This window comes from Cercospora beticola, chromosome 9, assembly GCF_033473495.1.
Source record: "Cercospora beticola chromosome 9, complete sequence".
Taxonomy (NCBI): domain Eukaryota; kingdom Fungi; phylum Ascomycota; class Dothideomycetes; order Mycosphaerellales; family Mycosphaerellaceae; genus Cercospora; species Cercospora beticola.
In genome coordinates, this window is record NC_088943.1 from 781386 (window position 1) to 798844 (window position 17459).

Sequence of the window (17459 nt, forward strand, 5' to 3'; positions counted from 1 at the left end):
AAGGACCACCAGCGACGTGTCCACTCCAGATCTCGGGGTGACCATACTCTCCTTAACGCAAGTCTCGCCGCGGCATTCTACCCATATGCTCGGAGGAGCCAGTCGACCCTCCTTCAACGACGACACAGCACCTTGATTCCCTTCTCGACATATGTCCCATTATGCGAGAATTCATAAGAAAGCAAGCCTGAACTTTTCTCCCTGGAGTTCATCAAGATACATCTCAAAGACACTTCATTCTCAACAAAGTCTCGCATTTCATCCCAACCTCAGAGCCGTCGTCGCAGAAAATCCAAGCAACGAACAAGCACAATGGCTACCAGAGTCATCCACATCTTTGCAATCGTCACTTCAGTCGATGCAAGGATCGTCACTTCCCAATGTCTCGACGACTCTTCGACTCTTGCAACTCGAAACCGCACCCGTGAATATCGAATTTCGTGTGGAAGCTATGTTGAGGCCGATTCTATCGGTCTGGCGAAGACGACTGAGACGTACGAGGATTGTTTGAAGACTTGCGATCAGACTGGAGGGTGTGCGGTTGTCAAATCCCTCGAAGCGGAGGATGGCATCTCGGGGCTGTGTACGCTGTTTAAGGAGACGAATGTCGTTTCGGGGGGACATCCTGGCTGGGCTGTGTTTACTGTAGAGGAGTAAGGAGGGGTTGAAAGCGGTGGGAGTAGCTATTAGAATGTTTGGTTGCGATGGTCGTCCGTCATTCTCTCCCGTTTTATGTAGCTTCCAATTGTACTGAGCTTTCCTGATCATGAATGATGCGCAATGGCCCAGCTCAGGCAAGAACCCTCCTTGGCATTCACTTCAAGCCTGTCGCGCCTGCTTCCGCAAACTTTCGATCAGTACACAACGAGAGGAAACAGGCCTATTGCCACGATCTTATCGAGGGCGTCAGAGAAAGTTGGATCAAACACGCTCTATTGATATTTGGCTAGACAAGCTCTAATCTAAGGCCCATAACCATACTGTTCTTTCAGCATCGGTAGCAAATCCATCCTGTTCTCTTCTCTCATCCTGTGTGCTGTTACCCTATCTGGATAATTTCGAAGAAACATATTCGAAAAGTGCGTCCCGTAATGAACAGCTTCTTCATCCTCGGGTGTGCCAGTTTTGAATTCTGGCAATCGTCGACAGACTGCATTGAAGTTTGGCTCATGGAAGTAAGCGAACGCGAATCTCTCCCGTGTATTCAATCCGACTTTGTGAGGTGTGGAAGGGAGGTATGAGTTGGTCATGAATTGCATCATGTCTCCAGGGAAGACGGTGAAGACGTTCTCCTGAGGGGCAATGTACAGCCACTTGTCATCGTTTTCGTGAAGGCCGGCGGAGGATTTCTTCCAGTTGGAGTATGTTTCGTCGGCTGATGGTGGACGGACGAAGAGGCCGCCGACTTCGTCTTGGCTGGCGATGACTAGCAAGCCGTAGTCGGTGTGGGAGCCGATGCCACGGCCTTCTTTGCCTTTGCCGTTCGTGGCATGCGTTGCAGGAAACCTAAGATATTTGAATTAGCCATGTGTTCTTGTAGATTGAAGATGGCTCTTATCATACCTGAGAACTCTCATATGATGCCAACCGTCCTGGGTCAGTTTGTTCAAAGCCCAACGATCCTTGAGATCAAGACCAAGAGCAGTAAGCTGAAGCAGCCTCTCTCCTATCCCAGCCTTAAAGTCCATTAGCTTACGCATTGCGTGAGCATAAGCATCATTGGGCCATGGATTCGGTCCATGGCAGGGCCATCCGCTCATGACACGAGGGTCTCCAGGGTCGACTTCTTTTGTGACAGTGAAGATCTCACTATAGTCAGCAATACCGTCTGTGAGCTCCTCACCAGAAGCAATGTATCCAGCGAAAGAGTTTGGATCCACGCATTTGGCCTTGGTGGCATGGTCTTGGAGAAAGTATTGCTTGCTTTGTTTCACGGCTTCGGACAGTACGCGTAGGTTTTCTGGGAAGGCGACTTGGATGATTCCGTCTTTGCGCCATGCATCGATGAGGCGGCGACCTAGTAGACGATCTGCATCGCTGCCGGTCACTGCAACGGGTAGCTCGAATGTGTCCAGTTCTCGTACTTGAGCTGAATGGTTCGGTGGCATTGTTGCTTGTGCTCTTGCCATATCGAAATTTGGTCGCCATTGAGAGCCCTTGGAGCCTTGTACAACCGGTTCATTGCGATGGAACGGAGCCGAGTCGACAGTAGTTGCTAGACCTCTCTGCAAGAGAATTCTTGACTTGAAGGGATTACCCCGAACACGAAGCGTTCTTGTCAACATTTTGGCAGTTGTTTTTTGAAGATTAACGAGAGCAGAACAGAACTTGTGCAGCTGTTGGACTACCATGAGCTGACAGACCATCGATCTTATATTACACTGCCCACTGCCAGACCATGAGTCTGGCCTGGCATTCTAGATCGCCACCACTGCTGTGGACATCGAGTAATGTCTTGGCCATCTCGTTCGTCATCAGGGCTCAGGTTCAGAAGCTTGATTGGGATGACACGATGACAATTCGTGCCATTGGCCAGTTATAGAATGTCAACCAGGGCCTGGCATGTTGTTCTAAGTCCGGCAGTCGCCACAGTCTGCACATAGCAATCTCAATCATCCGCACCGCGATGGACCTTGACGTTGCGCTTGCAGTGCTGTCAAGCTAGGATCACGCATCGGCCATCGCCTCGTTGCTAAATGAGAGATAATGTTCCAAGGTGCTTCTAGCCTCTCGCATAGTCCGTGTGGCAGTTCAGTAGCGTTATCTGTCATGTATACGTATTGTTGCTAGGGGTTGCAGCAACTCACGGTGCTTCTCAAGGGTCTGTTGTAACCATATGCACTTCCCTTATTCAATGCGGAGCTTAGTGCGCAAGAATGCGCGAGATGTACTTACTGCTAGTCATGCCAAGTTGTGAGATGAATCGCGCGAGCTCCTGTTGCCTGAGCATGGAAAGTTGGCCATCGGCTCTGGACTCTTCTCTTCGCATGATAACATCCATCCTATACTCGCAGTTGTTGCTCGAAAGAGAAGCCGTAACAAAGACCAGTTTTCTCCGCTGTGCAATGCTGGCGTCGATCAGGTTCGGTGACATGTCAAGACAAGCTTGTTCTTGTGAAACGTTTCATGTGCCAATTGCAATAATCTTGTTTATAGCACACTGCGAAATCGCAGGACCCTGTACGGCCAGTATCTGCCACTGGACACGACCGCAATGTTCAAAGTACGGGGTCCTCGTACGGAACGTGCGGAGCGCTTCTGCTGTCAGGTGCGTCTGAGTTTGGCATATGCCTGTTCTGCTCGGCACCTTGCAACGAGTTCTTGCTATACTTCTGCTTCACAATTCATCAGCATCAAGGCCGAGTCATTACAACATGACTAGGCTCCAAGAAGTAGTCATTGGCACAGTATTGGCACCACAGCTCCAGGACGTCACAGGTACGGCGTGCATTCGTCGTTTCGAGATAATTTCCTCTTCTTTCCTTGGACATCATGTCCTCACATCAAGTCCACCGAACGCGACAGACTCTGCCCAGCAGGAACCCAAAAATAACGATTGATGCATCGTTTCGTCGATTATAGAAGCTGCAAAGACTTAGGGTCCATGGAGTGAACAATCTTCGCATTACTACTTGCGGTCATTTGCCCTATGGCGTCAATTTATAGCCACAGGAATACGGCTTACGTGAGAAGGGTTAATCCGGCCGAGAAAGTAGTTGCCGACGAATAGAAGGCGGACGTTCCATCTGATGGGGAAAGGATCATGGCACTGCCACGAAGGCTAAGAAATGCTGTCCAATAATGATTGTCGACCGGAATATGCTGAAATTCGTCTCTTCCGTCGCCGTTGGATTGATAATCATCGAGTTCGACTGCCAGGTCCTTCAACAAACACCATCGAGCCCCACAAAAATCCATAACTGCTTGCAGTCGAAGCATGCAATGACATTCAATTGTCGAACTCCTACAAGCTACGCTGCCATCAATGCTTCATTCAATTTGCATGCGACGATCATCTTGGCGCTGTTGCTGAAATTGCCCAATTCGGCAGGTTGAGCTTGGAGACAAGAATGAATGCCGTATTTTCCGGCCAGCCGTCTATCCGCGACAGACACACCAGGGGACCACGTGGGAATCAATTAGGCATCTAGATATACTTCTATCGGTCAAGTTCTCGGATTCGATGGATGTCCGTTTGGACTCGTTCGATTCGTGGGAGCTCCGTCTTGAAATGATATGTTTCGTGTGGCAATCAGATATATTTTTGTAGACGGCTAAACAAGTTGCGACAATTAGGTCCTTCATGTCGGCCAGTCCGGTTTAGGCGGGTACCTAGATCCAGACCGCTACTCTCAGCAGAAAGACAAGCGCATGCTTGTCTGCGTTTTTACTTTGACGCACAGGACAGCTAGTCAAAGACATTGGAGAAGGGTCGGCGTCGACTTGTTGTTTCAATGGTATGATGGCCCCACTTTGCCTCGTGATATCTGGAAGATCAACACCAACATCTTTGGACTCCATAAGTCTCCAGTGAAGAAATTTGATCTGCCGAGCAGTAGGTGAGATCAATTCAGGTATTACTCCAGCTATTGAAATGATCTTCCCCGCCATCAAGCGACCATTGTTGGACTGGCGCAACTATGCCATCTGCATTTGTCGTGAGCCAGCGCGCCATCGATACTGGGGCTATCGATGACATTGGATCGATGAAAGATGCCGCAGCGGCATTATTGTAAGGCTGCCTCATTGGAGCAAAGTTGGACTTGGCACAACTTAGGGATGGATCGGGCCACGGCATTCTCTCGACCATGCCGGGAGTGAAGAAGGCATTGCAATCGTGCAACGGTAGCTGCATCCGATTCGTAGAGTCGGCCACAGCAGATTCGCGATGTACGCTGTCGACAAATTGGGGCTCCTGTCCAGTAGATCCCGAGTCTTGCTTCGTCTGAGCGACAGGCGATCTTACTGATTGAGAAGGATTCGTTGGGTCAGAGTTAAGCTCTTTCGATCGGTTGCTGAGTCGGTCGAGGATTGGCGCCATGTCCTCCAATCGCCGCAGTAAAGTCTCAGCTGCGGTGAAGATACCACTATAGGCTCGAGATAGGGCCACCGCGCTTTCGAAAACCTGGCGAATCTTTGCCACGGTATCGAATTGTCCTATGCATCCGGCCGTGGGGTTCCTTTCGATATATGTAACGACCAGGAACAGAAGTGCGCAGGCTCCTGATAGCATGTGCTGGAAGTGAGCATGCTGGTTGCGATAGAAAGTAGTATGTTCGTCCAATTCGACCAATGTCTCCACAGAATCGCTGATGAGATCGAGTGCTGGCTTGACCTGGCGCTCGGCAGCCGATCGCGGGCCACTTAAGACGAAGAAGAGCCGTACCAGCATGTTTTTCACTGAGTTGGCCCTCAGGTATAGAAGTAAAGACCAAGATGGCAGTTTGTCGTGGGAGCAATAAGCACGCTGCAACAAGATCGGAGCATGGTTTGACAAGGCTTTGCGGCGCCATTGTTCGATTTGAAAATTGACGAGCTCGAAAGCATCCCCGTCATCGAATGAGCCGCATTCCAGCGCGTCGGCAATCATCGTGGAAACCATCTCGCTAATGTGAAGGAACGGTATCATAGCTTTGAGATATGGCGTGTGCACCTGAAGATTGTTAGTTGGCTTGATTGATCGTTCGTGTAGGGTGCAGGGCGCTTACAGCTGACAGAAGTTCTGTTGAGAAGGAAGCCGTCTTGTAACGGGTTGGCAAGCCCACTAATGCACTATACTGATGATCGAGCGTGATCACTGCGCCAGCTATGACTGCCGCTTCTGCACGTTCTTGATCAGAGCCAAGCACGTTCTTGACAACTTCGGCGTCGTGCAGGCCGAGCTCCATCATCATGGAGCCAGCAATGCCACATAATCTCCAAGAGGTCCGTACGATGTCTCTGAAGTAGTGATAGTGTGCTGCCAGCAGGATAATGATGATATCTTTCATGCTCGAAACGGGGGAAAGGGTTCTTGATTGGATGCTCTTCTCCAGAGTATAGTAGAGCTCCTCGCTGTCAATTGGCTTCGCAAAAGCGACCTCAGCAGCAAGTGTGATACAAATCACTAGGAGTGTTATGAGAGAATCGTCCTCATCCAAGGGGCATGACTTTGGAGGGTCATCGGTCCCAGCACTGAATCCAACGGCCCATGCATACCATGTTTCGGCTTTTTCTTTCAGACAAGCAACCTCCAAGAGCGGGTATCGCTCGCCGACGAGCTGTTCATACATGTCTATGAGCCGAAGTGCTTCGACCAGAGGTATTCTCAAAGGCAGCTCCACGAGGCAAGTAAAGGTTGATGACGGACCGGCATGCCGGCCACTGCTTTGAGATGCGCTTCCTTCAATGGTGTCTGGTATCGAGTGACTGAGCCCGTCGCAGAGTTTTTGATCAGCACAGGTTATGTTTGATCTTCGACCACGATCATTGACTCTATCACTCTCACGCAAAAGCTTGTCTCGTGCCAACTGGAAGCTGTAGTCAGGGCTCATGTAGCCTGAGAACGTGGTCCTTGTAGTCGCCGAGGCTGCATGACTACTGTTTTCTGCATCGGAGAAAGCATTACCTTGCTTCACGTTGTTGGTCTTGTCGTCATGCTGAAGGGACCTTACTCTTTGTGCTCCAGTATCGCAATTCGAAACAAACGCAAGAGGTCTCTCGGCTCTTAGACCATCCTGAACATGTGATGTCTGCGCTTCGTGATCATTCTCCCGTAAGTGTTGTCCAACGATGGCCGTAAGGTATTCAAGCTTTTTCTGCAGGCTCAGTAGCATGTGCTCGACGTGGCCAAGAGGACTTTGCTACAGACGTCAGCCACGCTTCATTGTGGTCGCCGCGAAATGACTCGATAGACTGACGCATTGCTTGACGGCTGAGTCGTTGGGACGTCGCCGAGCACGCTCCTCCAGTCGCTCGGCGTCAACGAGTAATGGCATGTTTGTCCTCTCCCCGCACAGTAGTCGCATGGCACCTTGCCATCACACCTTCCTTTCCTTCGACGACAGCTATCACAAGCTCGCGGGGCATATGCCAAACGTCGTTTGCCCGAGCCTGGACCGCATCTTTCATCCGTGGCAATGGCTCGTTTGCCAGGCCGAGACCGGGCCGCGTCTATCGTGGACTCTTCATCCTGCTCGCCAGCATCAGGCGCTCGCTTGGTCGGCATGAGGTCGTTCGGCAGCCGCTGTGTAGTTGTGGTTCGCAATCGAAAGAAAAAGTCATGGGTGCACAATGCTCTCTGTAAGCATAATATCAAGGACTTCGGAGTGTGTTCATCTCTTGCGGAAAGACCTCTTGGAAACTTGTGGGCTTTCGATACGGACGAAGGGCTTTCTGGGGGGAGTTTTCGTCGCAAACGTCAACCTTAGGCTTATGTTTCACGGCCCGTCAATTAGCGAAGGACTCCCCACCGCACAGTCCGATAAGTTCCTAGCTGAGCAGCAGTCCATGGGGAGTCAGGGAATCATGGTCCCTGGCCCGCGGTTTCTCCAGGCTCCAGCTGAGACATGCTCGATCCCAATGCCAGCTGGGGCACGAAAGAAGGCTGCTGGGACGAACAACATCATGTATCGGCAGAATCAGAGATCAGGATGCCTTCGGAAAGCTGTGCCAATTGTTGTGAAAGTTGTGATTGCTCTTTTCAGCTACAACGGATTTGTTCCTGCCCATATGTCAGGCAGATACGCAGTGCATGCAAGCACGCGGTCAAATCTGGAAAGCACCACCTGTGTCTCACCAACGATCATCGCACACACTCCCACGCCTCGTTGATCATTTCGGCCAAGACTTTCCCACAACCAAGTCTGTAGACTCTGACTTCCCGTGTCACCATTGCACCGGAGCAGTGGTGTTGGTCAATCTGCTGCGAAGTAGCACTCATTGGCTGGCCATGCAAGTAAGGTCAACATGTCACGGTCTCGACACCGATACGACTTACTGTAGTTATGCCCGGCGAGAGCCCTAAGAAAATGGTGCCGTTTGCCGTGGAACTTTCCGAGCTGACCACGCGTTGGGAAATCGTCCGAGCTTCTGCAACAAGGAGTTGGCTGATGTCTGAGACCCCTGAAGGAAAACTACCTCTCGTACAGCAAGAAGCTTGCAGAGCTTATTACAAAAGCTAGGGCCATCGAAACACCTTTACTCTATGCCAGTCGTAATTGTGCAATGCAGGAATCTGCCCCAGCCGCTCTTCTGCCCACTGCCATGAGGCAGAGCAACTTCATCATGTGCAGTCATCGAGCTGCGATTGGCTCGCACCCTTTGAAATGCGTTCGAGATGAGGACTTTGTCTTGTTACACTCAAGCTTCGTGGATAAGAACAGGTGTCGCGTCTAGTGTGCCGAGAACTTGTTGATGGTCTCGTTAAGGACATTTGACATGGTGCAATACCCAAATGAATACCGTAGGGCCGATCCAAAGCCATCCTCCATATGATATGTTGTGCCAGATCGGGGACATTAGTCCAATAGGCATCCGCAATGCTGTCTATGGTGTCTCTTAGTTCCTCAGCTCCAGGCCTGATACTGATATCCAGATAGCCTGTACTCGCTCTGACGTCCTCATGAATGATCCGACTCAACTCCAGCCTTCGCATCTTCATTACATTCACAGCCCAAGGCTGAGAGAATCCGTTCTTGTGCCTCTGTCTACCTCAATTGCACAAACGCCTTCGAAGCCCCTTCAACCACGGCCTCAACATCTGTCAGAGACGCGGTCGTCCGTGAGAATCTCTTCGGAGATATTTAGATGAATCGTCTGGCCTGTAGAAATGCAACGTGGCTGTAGTAGCCGCCTCGGTCCCTGTCTCTGTCTGAACTGTGGCCGGGCGAGCGCAGACGCCATGGTTTCCGTCTTCGGTTGAGTCGTCTCCAAGGGAACATCGCGTTCGTACAGCAGCTAAGTTGTCCTGGATCCTGGTAATCGATAATTGAGTTGCTTGTGAGTTGTGTACTGTACGAGAGGTGAAGCGAACGAAAGTCCAAACGAGCGTGCTCAACCAGTCCGCAAGATTGAATGCCTGGCACACAACGACTTGGCTAAGCCTGAAAGGTCCTAGGGCCACTCCCCCATGGAACAGAAAGCGAGGCGAGGTGTCCGGAAAATACGGAATCGTTCCTAAGGTCTCAACTTGCCTGATTGGGAATCCAGAGAAGCTGCCAAGAATACGGTTGCCTTGGGCGGGTCCCACAAATCTGACTCCAGCACAATGATGGCTTCGCATGAGGGCACCAGGGTCTGTCAGGTAGCGGCAATGCTGCACTTGTTGGATATGCCTTGGCTGAAGAACTGCCAAACTGCAGAATTGCTAGATCGCTCCCAGCTGCGGCCTTTCTCGGCAGCAGCAATTCGAAATGTTAGAGAGGTCAGGAAGCTCATTCGCTGTCAGTTTTATGCGCGGAGGCGTCGTGTAAGCGACAGGTGTCAAATCTTCGGTTGCCCATTTGCGTTGCGTTGCCCACTTGCGCAAGAGCCCAGCATGCACCTCTCGTCCTTAAAATACAAAGCTTGAGGTTAAGCTTCAAGATGAACCAAAAAACTTCGTTCGAATCGAAAGGGCATCAGATGTCAAGGCACTTGCAACTTTTGAAATGTGACACTTGTGAAGGATGATGTTGGACCGTTCTGCTTTCTGAGATGTAATGTCAGCATCTGTCGTTCCTCACAACCAACCTAATCTGCAATAAGCAAAAAAACTTAGATTTCACAAGTCGAATGCGGCCTCAGATGCTTACAAAGATGGCTTCCAATTCGTTCTCACAATCTGTCTTGTCCTCAAATCGCACACCTTCTTTCCACTCAGTACCATGGATCCACGACAGTATTTTGGAGATGGAATCTGGCTTCTTCAGAGAGATTGGTTCACAAGTATATATGTTACACCCACCTCCCACCTAGAGCACCCATCAGTTCTTAGACCTTCTCCAGTTACGGACCCTTCGAAGACCCAAAATTTTCAGAAGCAAAAGAACTTGATAAAACCACTCACACAAGAACTTCCTTCGCTCTCCGATTTCAAGACCAGAGCTCAGCCAACATGCCTTCCCAAGTCGAGTTTCTTGCCGCTCTCAAGGCAACAGAGAAGGCCACTCCCGCCCCCGTCGCTCTGCAAGTAGAAGAATCCTGCGAGCCAACCGATTTGCCCCCGGCCGAGATTTCTCGCGCTGCGACAGTCGGAGAAAGCCAGGAGGAAGAAGAATCCACCTGCTGCCCCATCTGCACCCTCCCGGCCGCCACCATGGTCACGACTCCCTGCTCCCACGCCTTCTGCCCCGACTGTGCTGAAGCGTGGTTCCGCTCCTCTCGCACATGCCCAATGTGCCGTCAAGAACTCTTCTCTGGTGATCTGGCACCAGCCCCATGGCCACCAGCCTGGCTACCCCAAGATATCGTCTGGTTGCCTGTCGGAGAGAGCGAAGTCGAAGACCAGGCCGCTCGAGCTCGCGCGTCGCTTGTAGGCCGCGAGGGTGGACGACTCCGGGAAATCCTCGAAGTGGATGAACCAGAGAGAATGCCGGTGGGAATGTCTCGCCCCACGTGCGAGCACATGGTTCCGGACGTTGGAAATGAGGAGATGGCGGATTTCTTGCAGAATTTGAAGTTGGCGGTGTTTATGGCTGTACATTGGTTCAAGCCTCGCCTTCCGCCACTTCACGAGAACGATGTCAATGCATCAAGCCAAGGAGGACAGAGGGAGGACGAGAATCCACGAAGATATGCCGAAGGAGCGTGCTCGACTGCTTGGAAGATCGTCATGGACTCGATGATGAAGACGGTCGCAGAGTTCATCGATGCTGAGACCGGGGAGCTCTGGCATGTGCATGAGTATGGAGAAGATGCCCTTGCAAGGTTGAGGAAGAGACTGCATGGGAACTGGAAAGACGCTTGGGCGGAGCTGCACGTTCGCAGTCAACCCTCTGTCGCCTCAAGGAAACAGAAAAGGGCTAAAGCCAAGGGAAAGAATGCGAAGCCTGTATTCGAATGGCCACGTTATTCGGACGGATACGAATCGGTCATCATGCTCACGACTCCAGCGCCAGAAGACCCGCAAGCAGCGCAGGACGAAGGCCAAAACCACCACCAACACCAAGAGAGAGTGGGACGTTTCGCTTCACAGCACAGCATGACACCGGGTATGCGTCAAGTCAGCCGACAATTCGCCCAGGACCTCCATGATGTTGTCGAGTACGTTATCGGCGTGACGACGGAATTCTTCGTCCATGAAAAGCCAGCCTACGCGACAAAATGCGAGTGTGCTTCCGATTCCGTTCATGGCGATGGAGCCGATGGTGAGCAAGACGGCGACGAAGATAGTGACGAAGATTGGTATTCTGATGACGAGAGTGATGTTGGCCTTGGTGGAGATGATTAGGCTTGGCTCCGCTTGGGTTTCGGATTCTTGGAATGCAATAGAATGCTCTGTAGAATGTTAATTGAATTTGCTAATATCACCTCGTCTCTACTATTCAGATTTGAATATGCTGCCACGGGTCTGAGCTCGAATTTGGAAGCGGCAGAAGCTGACCGACAGCTGAAGTCTCGTTGGTCGCGTGTCGTCGGCTTTTGCTTGCCATTTTTGGCTCCGGACCGCTGTCACTTCGGCTTCCGAGCTCCTTCACCAGAATCGACTCTGCCGTGATGATGGATATGGCCCCATTTCCGATGAATTCTTCTCCCAAAGCAGGCGATTGTGATGATGTTGGTGGCGGCGGAGGAAACGGAGGAGTCGAAAGGTGGTGATGGCGGGGAGATTCTGGACCCTGGTTCCTGGTCGCGCCGAAATGTCAATTGAGACTCACTTTCAGATTTCGAGTCACACAGACATCTTCACCGACAAAGACTTTCTGCACCTCAACACGCTCGCCGACATTCGCGTGTAGAACAGCAGCTATACCGCCAGCATGGGTGACTCCGAGGTGTGTTCCCTTCTCACTGCCTCGGTCCCGCTGTTGCAGCTTCACTTGAGATCGACACAGCTGACCATGAGTGACTCCTCACAGTTCTTCCTGCCAAATCCCGCAGTGGGCGACCGCAATGGCGTCGAAGACTGGCGTATCCGTGGCATGACACCGCTCACCCCACCTGACCTCCTCCAGCACGAAATCCGCCAGAATGAGAAATCGAAGCAGACAGTGATCAAGGGCCGCAACGAGGCCGTGGACGTGGTGCATGGGACGGACAAGAATCGCCGCCTGTTGGTGGTCATTGGGCCATGCAGCATTCACGACCCGGCCATGGCGCTGGAATACTGTGACAGGCTGCTGAAGCTGAAGGAACAGTACGAGGAGGACTTGCTTATTGTCATGCGCTCTTACTTGGAGAAGCCTCGCACGACAATCGGCTGGAAGGGACTGATTAACGACCCGGACATTGATAACTCCTTCAACATCAACAAGGGTCTGCGCGTGGCGAGACAGATGTTCGTTGATCTCACCACGAAGGGCATGCCATTGGCTTCGGAGATGCTCGATACCATTTCACCACAGTACACTGCCGATTTGCTGTCTGTGGGAGCTGTCGGTGCTCGCACAACAGAATCGCAAGTCCACCGTGAACTGGCGTCTGGTCTCTCCTTCCCCATCGGCTTCAAGAACGGCACCGATGGAACTCTGGGTGTAGCCATTGACGCAATCGGCGCAGTAAAGCACCCCCACCACTTCCTTTCTGTCACGAAACCTGGCAATGTCGCTATTGTCGGAACTGTGGGCAACGATGACTGCTTCGTCATTCTCCGTGGCGGCACCAAAGGCACCAACTACGACACGAAGAGCATCGCAGATGCGAAAGAGGCACTTGTCAAGAAGGGTCTCCGACCCAGCTTCATGGTCGACTGCTCACATGGTAACTCGAATAAGGATCACAAGAACCAACCCAAGGTCGCACACGAACTCGCCGAGCAAATTCGAGCTGGCGAAACTGCCATTAGCGGTGTCATGATTGAGAGCAATATCAACGAGGGCAACCAGAAGGTGCCTGCTGAGGGCAAGAGCGGGCTGAAGTACGGCGTCAGTATCACAGACGCGTGTATCAACTGGGAAGATACCGAACTCGTCCTGAAAGAGCTGGCAGAGGCTGTGGCTGCGCGAAGACAGAAACTGGGACCTGTCGAGAAGAACGGCGTCAACGGTCATGCTTAGATGCGGAAAGATGAACATGATACACCTTTTCCACACAGTGTTGGCGTTGGCTTCTCAAAAATAGCGTTTCCTGGGGACATGGCTTGGTTTCGGAAAAGATGCGCATATGAGTGATGACTAAGGGATGTACGTAGGACATTTGGGGAACAAAAAAGGAGAATCCACACAACGCCAACTTCCATTTCTCCCATCACGCACGTATCAGCAACTCCAGACGCCATCAAATCTAGTAAAACCTGCAATCCCGATAACTGCAAAAGCCCAACGCCACCTATCCCTCCTCCAAACCTAAACCCCCGTCCCACAAAACTTCGCACTCGCAGCATCATATCCATACGCATGCTGACTATGCGTAGAAATCACTCCGCCCGAATTATAAGCCCCACACAAGCCCGCAATCATCGCACTCCTGCCCCGTCTCGTACCCGCATCGCACAAATTATCTCCTCCGAAATTGCAAAAGTACGCCACAGTGTTACCGCGTATGGCGTAGAAATTCCTACCCTTGGGCACGAAAGTCGCTTGCTTGCCATCTCCGCATTGACGATCGAGGTCTGCGTTGGCGGCGTCGAGGTCTGCTGCATTGAGGGCTTTGGCGGAGTAGCATTCGGTTTTGTAGTCCCGGCGGAGGAGGCGGGTGAGGGGGTGGGGTTGGACGTTTGGGGTGGTGGGGATGTATGTGGTGCTGTTGGATGCCAACTCATGCTGGTCGAGGCCTGTCGTGGAGGATCTGGAGACTATGTAGACTCCGTCGGGAGTTCCAGCGGGGATGGTGAAAGCGCTGATGGCTTGGAGAGCTCCAAGGAGAAGAGATACAGAGAACAGCATTGTTGGTGAGGCGGCCTATTCGATTGTATCGGATCGTGGTCGATGTCTATGGGCTGGAGAAGAAGTAAAAACAGATGAGCAGGTTCATGTTCTTATGGAGAGGAAAGGAGCATCTGGGACACGTAGTTGGTGGAGGCTGGTGTTACGTTCTGGCTGCATGTCTCACCGGAGATCAGAGCCTACACTTGTTCCAAGCTACTTAGGATGAGGGCAGTGCATCTAGAAGGCGTCCTATGAAACGATGCTTATGCAGAAAGTGGACACTTTGTGCGATCTTGGGCGTTTCCGGTGAAGAGCTTCGGATTTGGGACGTGAAAGACAAGCGGTCGCAAGGCTATTATTGCAATTCAAACCTCCAACGCTGTCGTATGCTGCTTGACCGGCCGGATCGAAACGCTGTAGCACCTGCCGAGCGCTGCGGAGACTGCACGTTTCATACACGCAGGCGCAGCGCGATCGTGTGCGCGCCTTAGGGAGTTGGGAGGTTGTGAATGAGATGAGCTCGTTCGGATACGACTAGGTGTCATAGAGACTGAGTGGGCTATGGGATTGCTTCGCATTTTCTTGGTTTCATGTCGTCTATCACCCTACTTCATCGATTGATTATGGGCAGTCCATCGGCTGAGTCTCATATCCATCACATCGTTGCTGCAGTGACCTCATCAGCCCAATCCTTCGTCTCAGCGCCCTGGTCAGCAACCTCTTCAACTTTTGTGATACTTTCAGCAGCCACGTTTGCCTCATCGCCACTTCCGCCAGCCTCAGGCGACGGAGTCATGATGCCAGGAGGACTCTCGGCACCCAGTCCCTCCCCATCACTCGCACTTGTATACGCCAGATCTCGACTGCGCTCCTTTTCTTCCTCTTCCACTTCGGCCGCCTCCCAGTCATCGACGATGACAGGCGCAGCTGCAGCCGGAGCCTTCGCCTTGAGCGCGGGCGCCTTCTTGGCGAATGTCACTTTGTTCCCGGATAGTGCCGAAAAAGCATTCGTAGAGCCAAAGGTGCTGCTGGTGAGGGCTACTTTCGGAGCAGATTTCTTTGCAGCAACTCTCGACCACCCATCACCTGGCGCGCCGTCTGATTCGAAACGTGTGATATTAAGGGAAGTGTCGGTCGTGCAGAGCTGCATGCTTCCAAAACCCCGGTTGGCAATTTTGGTGCCGAGGGGTTCCTTGAGGTTGAAAAGCATGCGTTCGAGGTCCTGAGGGGGCAAGGTGCGGGTAATGGCCTTCAGCACAATATCTTCGCTGGGCAGGAACTCCACATCAAAGGTAAAAGGATATGCGCTGTGTAGAACTGCGTTGATCTCGGCTCGAATTTCATCGATCGTCAGACCGAACCGAGCGTTGGTGATCCGAAAACTGTTGAAAGGCTCCAACGATCTAGCCTTGGGTTTCGTAGGCGCGCTTTCGTTGTCAGAGGCATTCGTGCTAGCGTTGACTGATCGCTGTGCTTGCTGCCGCAAACGCAGGGCATCGGCCAAGGTCTTGTTGGGCGCAGAAACGAAGCGCGGAGTCTTCCAGATCATGACATGGCGATGTGGCTCGGGATCAACGCTTTCCGAGTCTAGTCCAAAATCCTCTGCGAGCGAGTGCACGAAGGACCGCTGCTGTGCTTGCATGGGCTTGAACCGCAGACGCTTCTCATCGGGAGAAGTTGCGAAGACCCTAAACTCGCGTTCTTGCGTCTGGCACCACTTGGGATGTGCTGCGAATAGATTGAGTGTTTCGGTGGAGTATGGGATATGGTCCCCGCCTTCAACATGAGTGGACTGGTCGATGTTCAGAGCAACTGCAAGTCGCCGGTTGCGCTCGAGCCTAGCGCATTCCTCGTTGCAAGGCAGACTCTTGAGCGTATTGCCTTCACCAGACGTAGAAGCGCCGCACTTGACTTCTTGCTTTTGCGCCTGGCATTCACAAGTGATGAATATCTTGCTATTGCAAGGTTTGCTCTCCTTACAGGCAAACGGAGCATGGCAAGGTGCCTCGTCTGGATGGCCGCACACCTTCTTCTCTTTGCCACAAGGTTGCGTGCATGCTTGGCCGCCAGCATCCTCGCACTGACCTTTGCGATGACACTGCTTGCGGCAAAAGTGCACACCACACTTTAGCTTCTGGCCGCACACAGTGCCACAGCTGACGTCGCGGAGCCAGCACTGCTGATTCTTTAGCGCTTTCTTCCCACACATGCACATTTTTGGTGTCAAAAATGGGCACTTGGGACAAGCGTCATCGTCTTGATGGCAGTTGTGAGCAACTTGAGGATGTCCGCAAGCCTTCGGCCGTTCGCATGGGTAACGACATGGAGGTGGCTGTGTGCCGCAAGGAAGTGGAGGTTGCAAGACAGTTCGCTCGCAGTTGCAAGCAACCTCTTCAAATATGGCTTCTCTGCATGAACCACATGGACCTTTGTGGCAAAGCTCTTCGCATACATGGTTGCCGCATTTGAGTGGACGACCGCACTGGCGAGTGCAAATGTGCTCAGCTTCATAACCTTCTTCGGCAGTCCGTGGTGCGGATCCGAGTGGTCTACCTTTCTTGCGACTGGCCTGGCGCTCGTGTGCTTTGCGCTCACCAGTACAGCAGTGCTCATCACACATGTGCCTTCCGCAGTTGAGAGTGATTCGGCACACCCGCATACACTGAGGCGGCTCATCCATGCCTTGATGGCAGACCGTGCTGTGCGATGTTCTTCCACATCGACAATTGATTGAGACCATCTTCAAACATGACCCGCAGCTTCCCACATGACATACTTGTGGGCAAAGGTGTCCACAAGGCAACACCTTATCGCAGGGCTTCGAGCAGCTGGGGATGTCATCTTGACAAGATGTTCTTGGGGCGTCGGAAAGCTCGTGTAGGGGAGTCTTGCCGCAAGAGCAGTGAGTAACGACGTCGGGCGATCTGGGGCAATGTCCTGCCTCTCCGTCTTGCGGATGGCACCGCTTCTCGCACTGATGGGTACCGCAGTCAAACGCTCGCCCACAAGTGCTGCCACAGTCAAAGACTCCTGTCCAGCTTTCTAGAATCGACTGAGACTCCGGGATATTTGAAGTGACGTCTCTATTGGCTGGTCCTGGGGCCGGAGAAGCGTCGAGAATGTGCTTTCGACTGCTCTGTATCGGCACACCGCGGTCACTGCAGAGCACGTCTTTCTCCATCTGGCCACAATAGCAGCGTGCCGGAAGACGGACCTCGCATGGGCCGCAAGATCCAGCGTGGCATGGCCTCTCACATTTATGCTCGCCGCAAGAAAGCGTGGATCCGCATGTCTCGCCACAACTCCAGCCAGCCTCATAGTTGGTTTCCATGCATCGCTTGGTCGATTCATGTGACCCACAATAACACTGTTGCGTAGGACCCATATGCGTGCACGGTGGACAAGGTCCAGCATGGCAAGTCAGTTGGCATGGGTGCGGACATTTTCTCACTCTCTCCTTGCCGCATGTCTGTC

The 17459-nt window shown here is 52.3% G+C and overlaps 5 protein-coding genes across 5 annotated transcripts; 2 read left to right on the top strand and 3 right to left on the bottom strand.

Annotated features, from left to right (window-relative positions):
* Positions 1–962: 962 nt before the first annotated feature.
* On the bottom strand, positions 963–2285 carry RHO25_012535 (uncharacterized protein; the record flags this gene model as incomplete). Its single annotated transcript, XM_023603838.1, has 2 exons — positions 963–1506; positions 1564–2285. The coding sequence occupies 2 exons, from the start codon at positions 2283–2285 to the stop codon at positions 963–965; spliced, it is 1266 nt and encodes a 421-aa protein (XP_023450082.1).
* A 2285-nt stretch (positions 2286–4570) lies between these two features.
* Positions 4571–7007, bottom strand: RHO25_012536 (uncharacterized protein; the record flags this gene model as incomplete). Its single annotated transcript, XM_023603839.2, has 3 exons — positions 4571–5653; positions 5709–6842; positions 6900–7007. 3 exons carry the CDS (start codon positions 7005–7007, stop codon positions 4571–4573), a joined length of 2325 nt encoding a protein of 774 aa, XP_023450081.1.
* Positions 7008–10075: 3068 nt separating this feature from the next.
* On the top strand, positions 10076–11410 carry RHO25_012537 (uncharacterized protein; the record flags this gene model as incomplete). Its single annotated transcript, XM_023603840.1, has 1 exon — positions 10076–11410. The coding sequence occupies one exon, from the start codon at positions 10076–10078 to the stop codon at positions 11408–11410; it is 1335 nt and encodes a 444-aa protein (XP_023450080.1).
* A 529-nt stretch (positions 11411–11939) lies between these two features.
* AMT16_2 (Phospho-2-dehydro-3-deoxyheptonate aldolase amt16) lies at positions 11940–13175 on the top strand (the record flags this gene model as incomplete). Its single annotated transcript, XM_023603841.2, has 2 exons — positions 11940–11954; positions 12039–13175. The coding sequence occupies 2 exons, from the start codon at positions 11940–11942 to the stop codon at positions 13173–13175; spliced, it is 1152 nt and encodes a 383-aa protein (XP_023450079.1).
* A 1465-nt stretch (positions 13176–14640) lies between these two features.
* RHO25_012539 (uncharacterized protein) lies at positions 14641–16200 on the bottom strand (the record flags this gene model as incomplete). The annotated part of the gene is made up of 2 exons (XM_065603561.1): positions 14641–15912; positions 16012–16200. 2 exons carry the CDS (start codon positions 16198–16200, stop codon positions 14641–14643), a joined length of 1461 nt encoding a protein of 486 aa, XP_065459633.1.
* Between the last annotated feature and the right edge of the window lie 1259 nt (positions 16201–17459).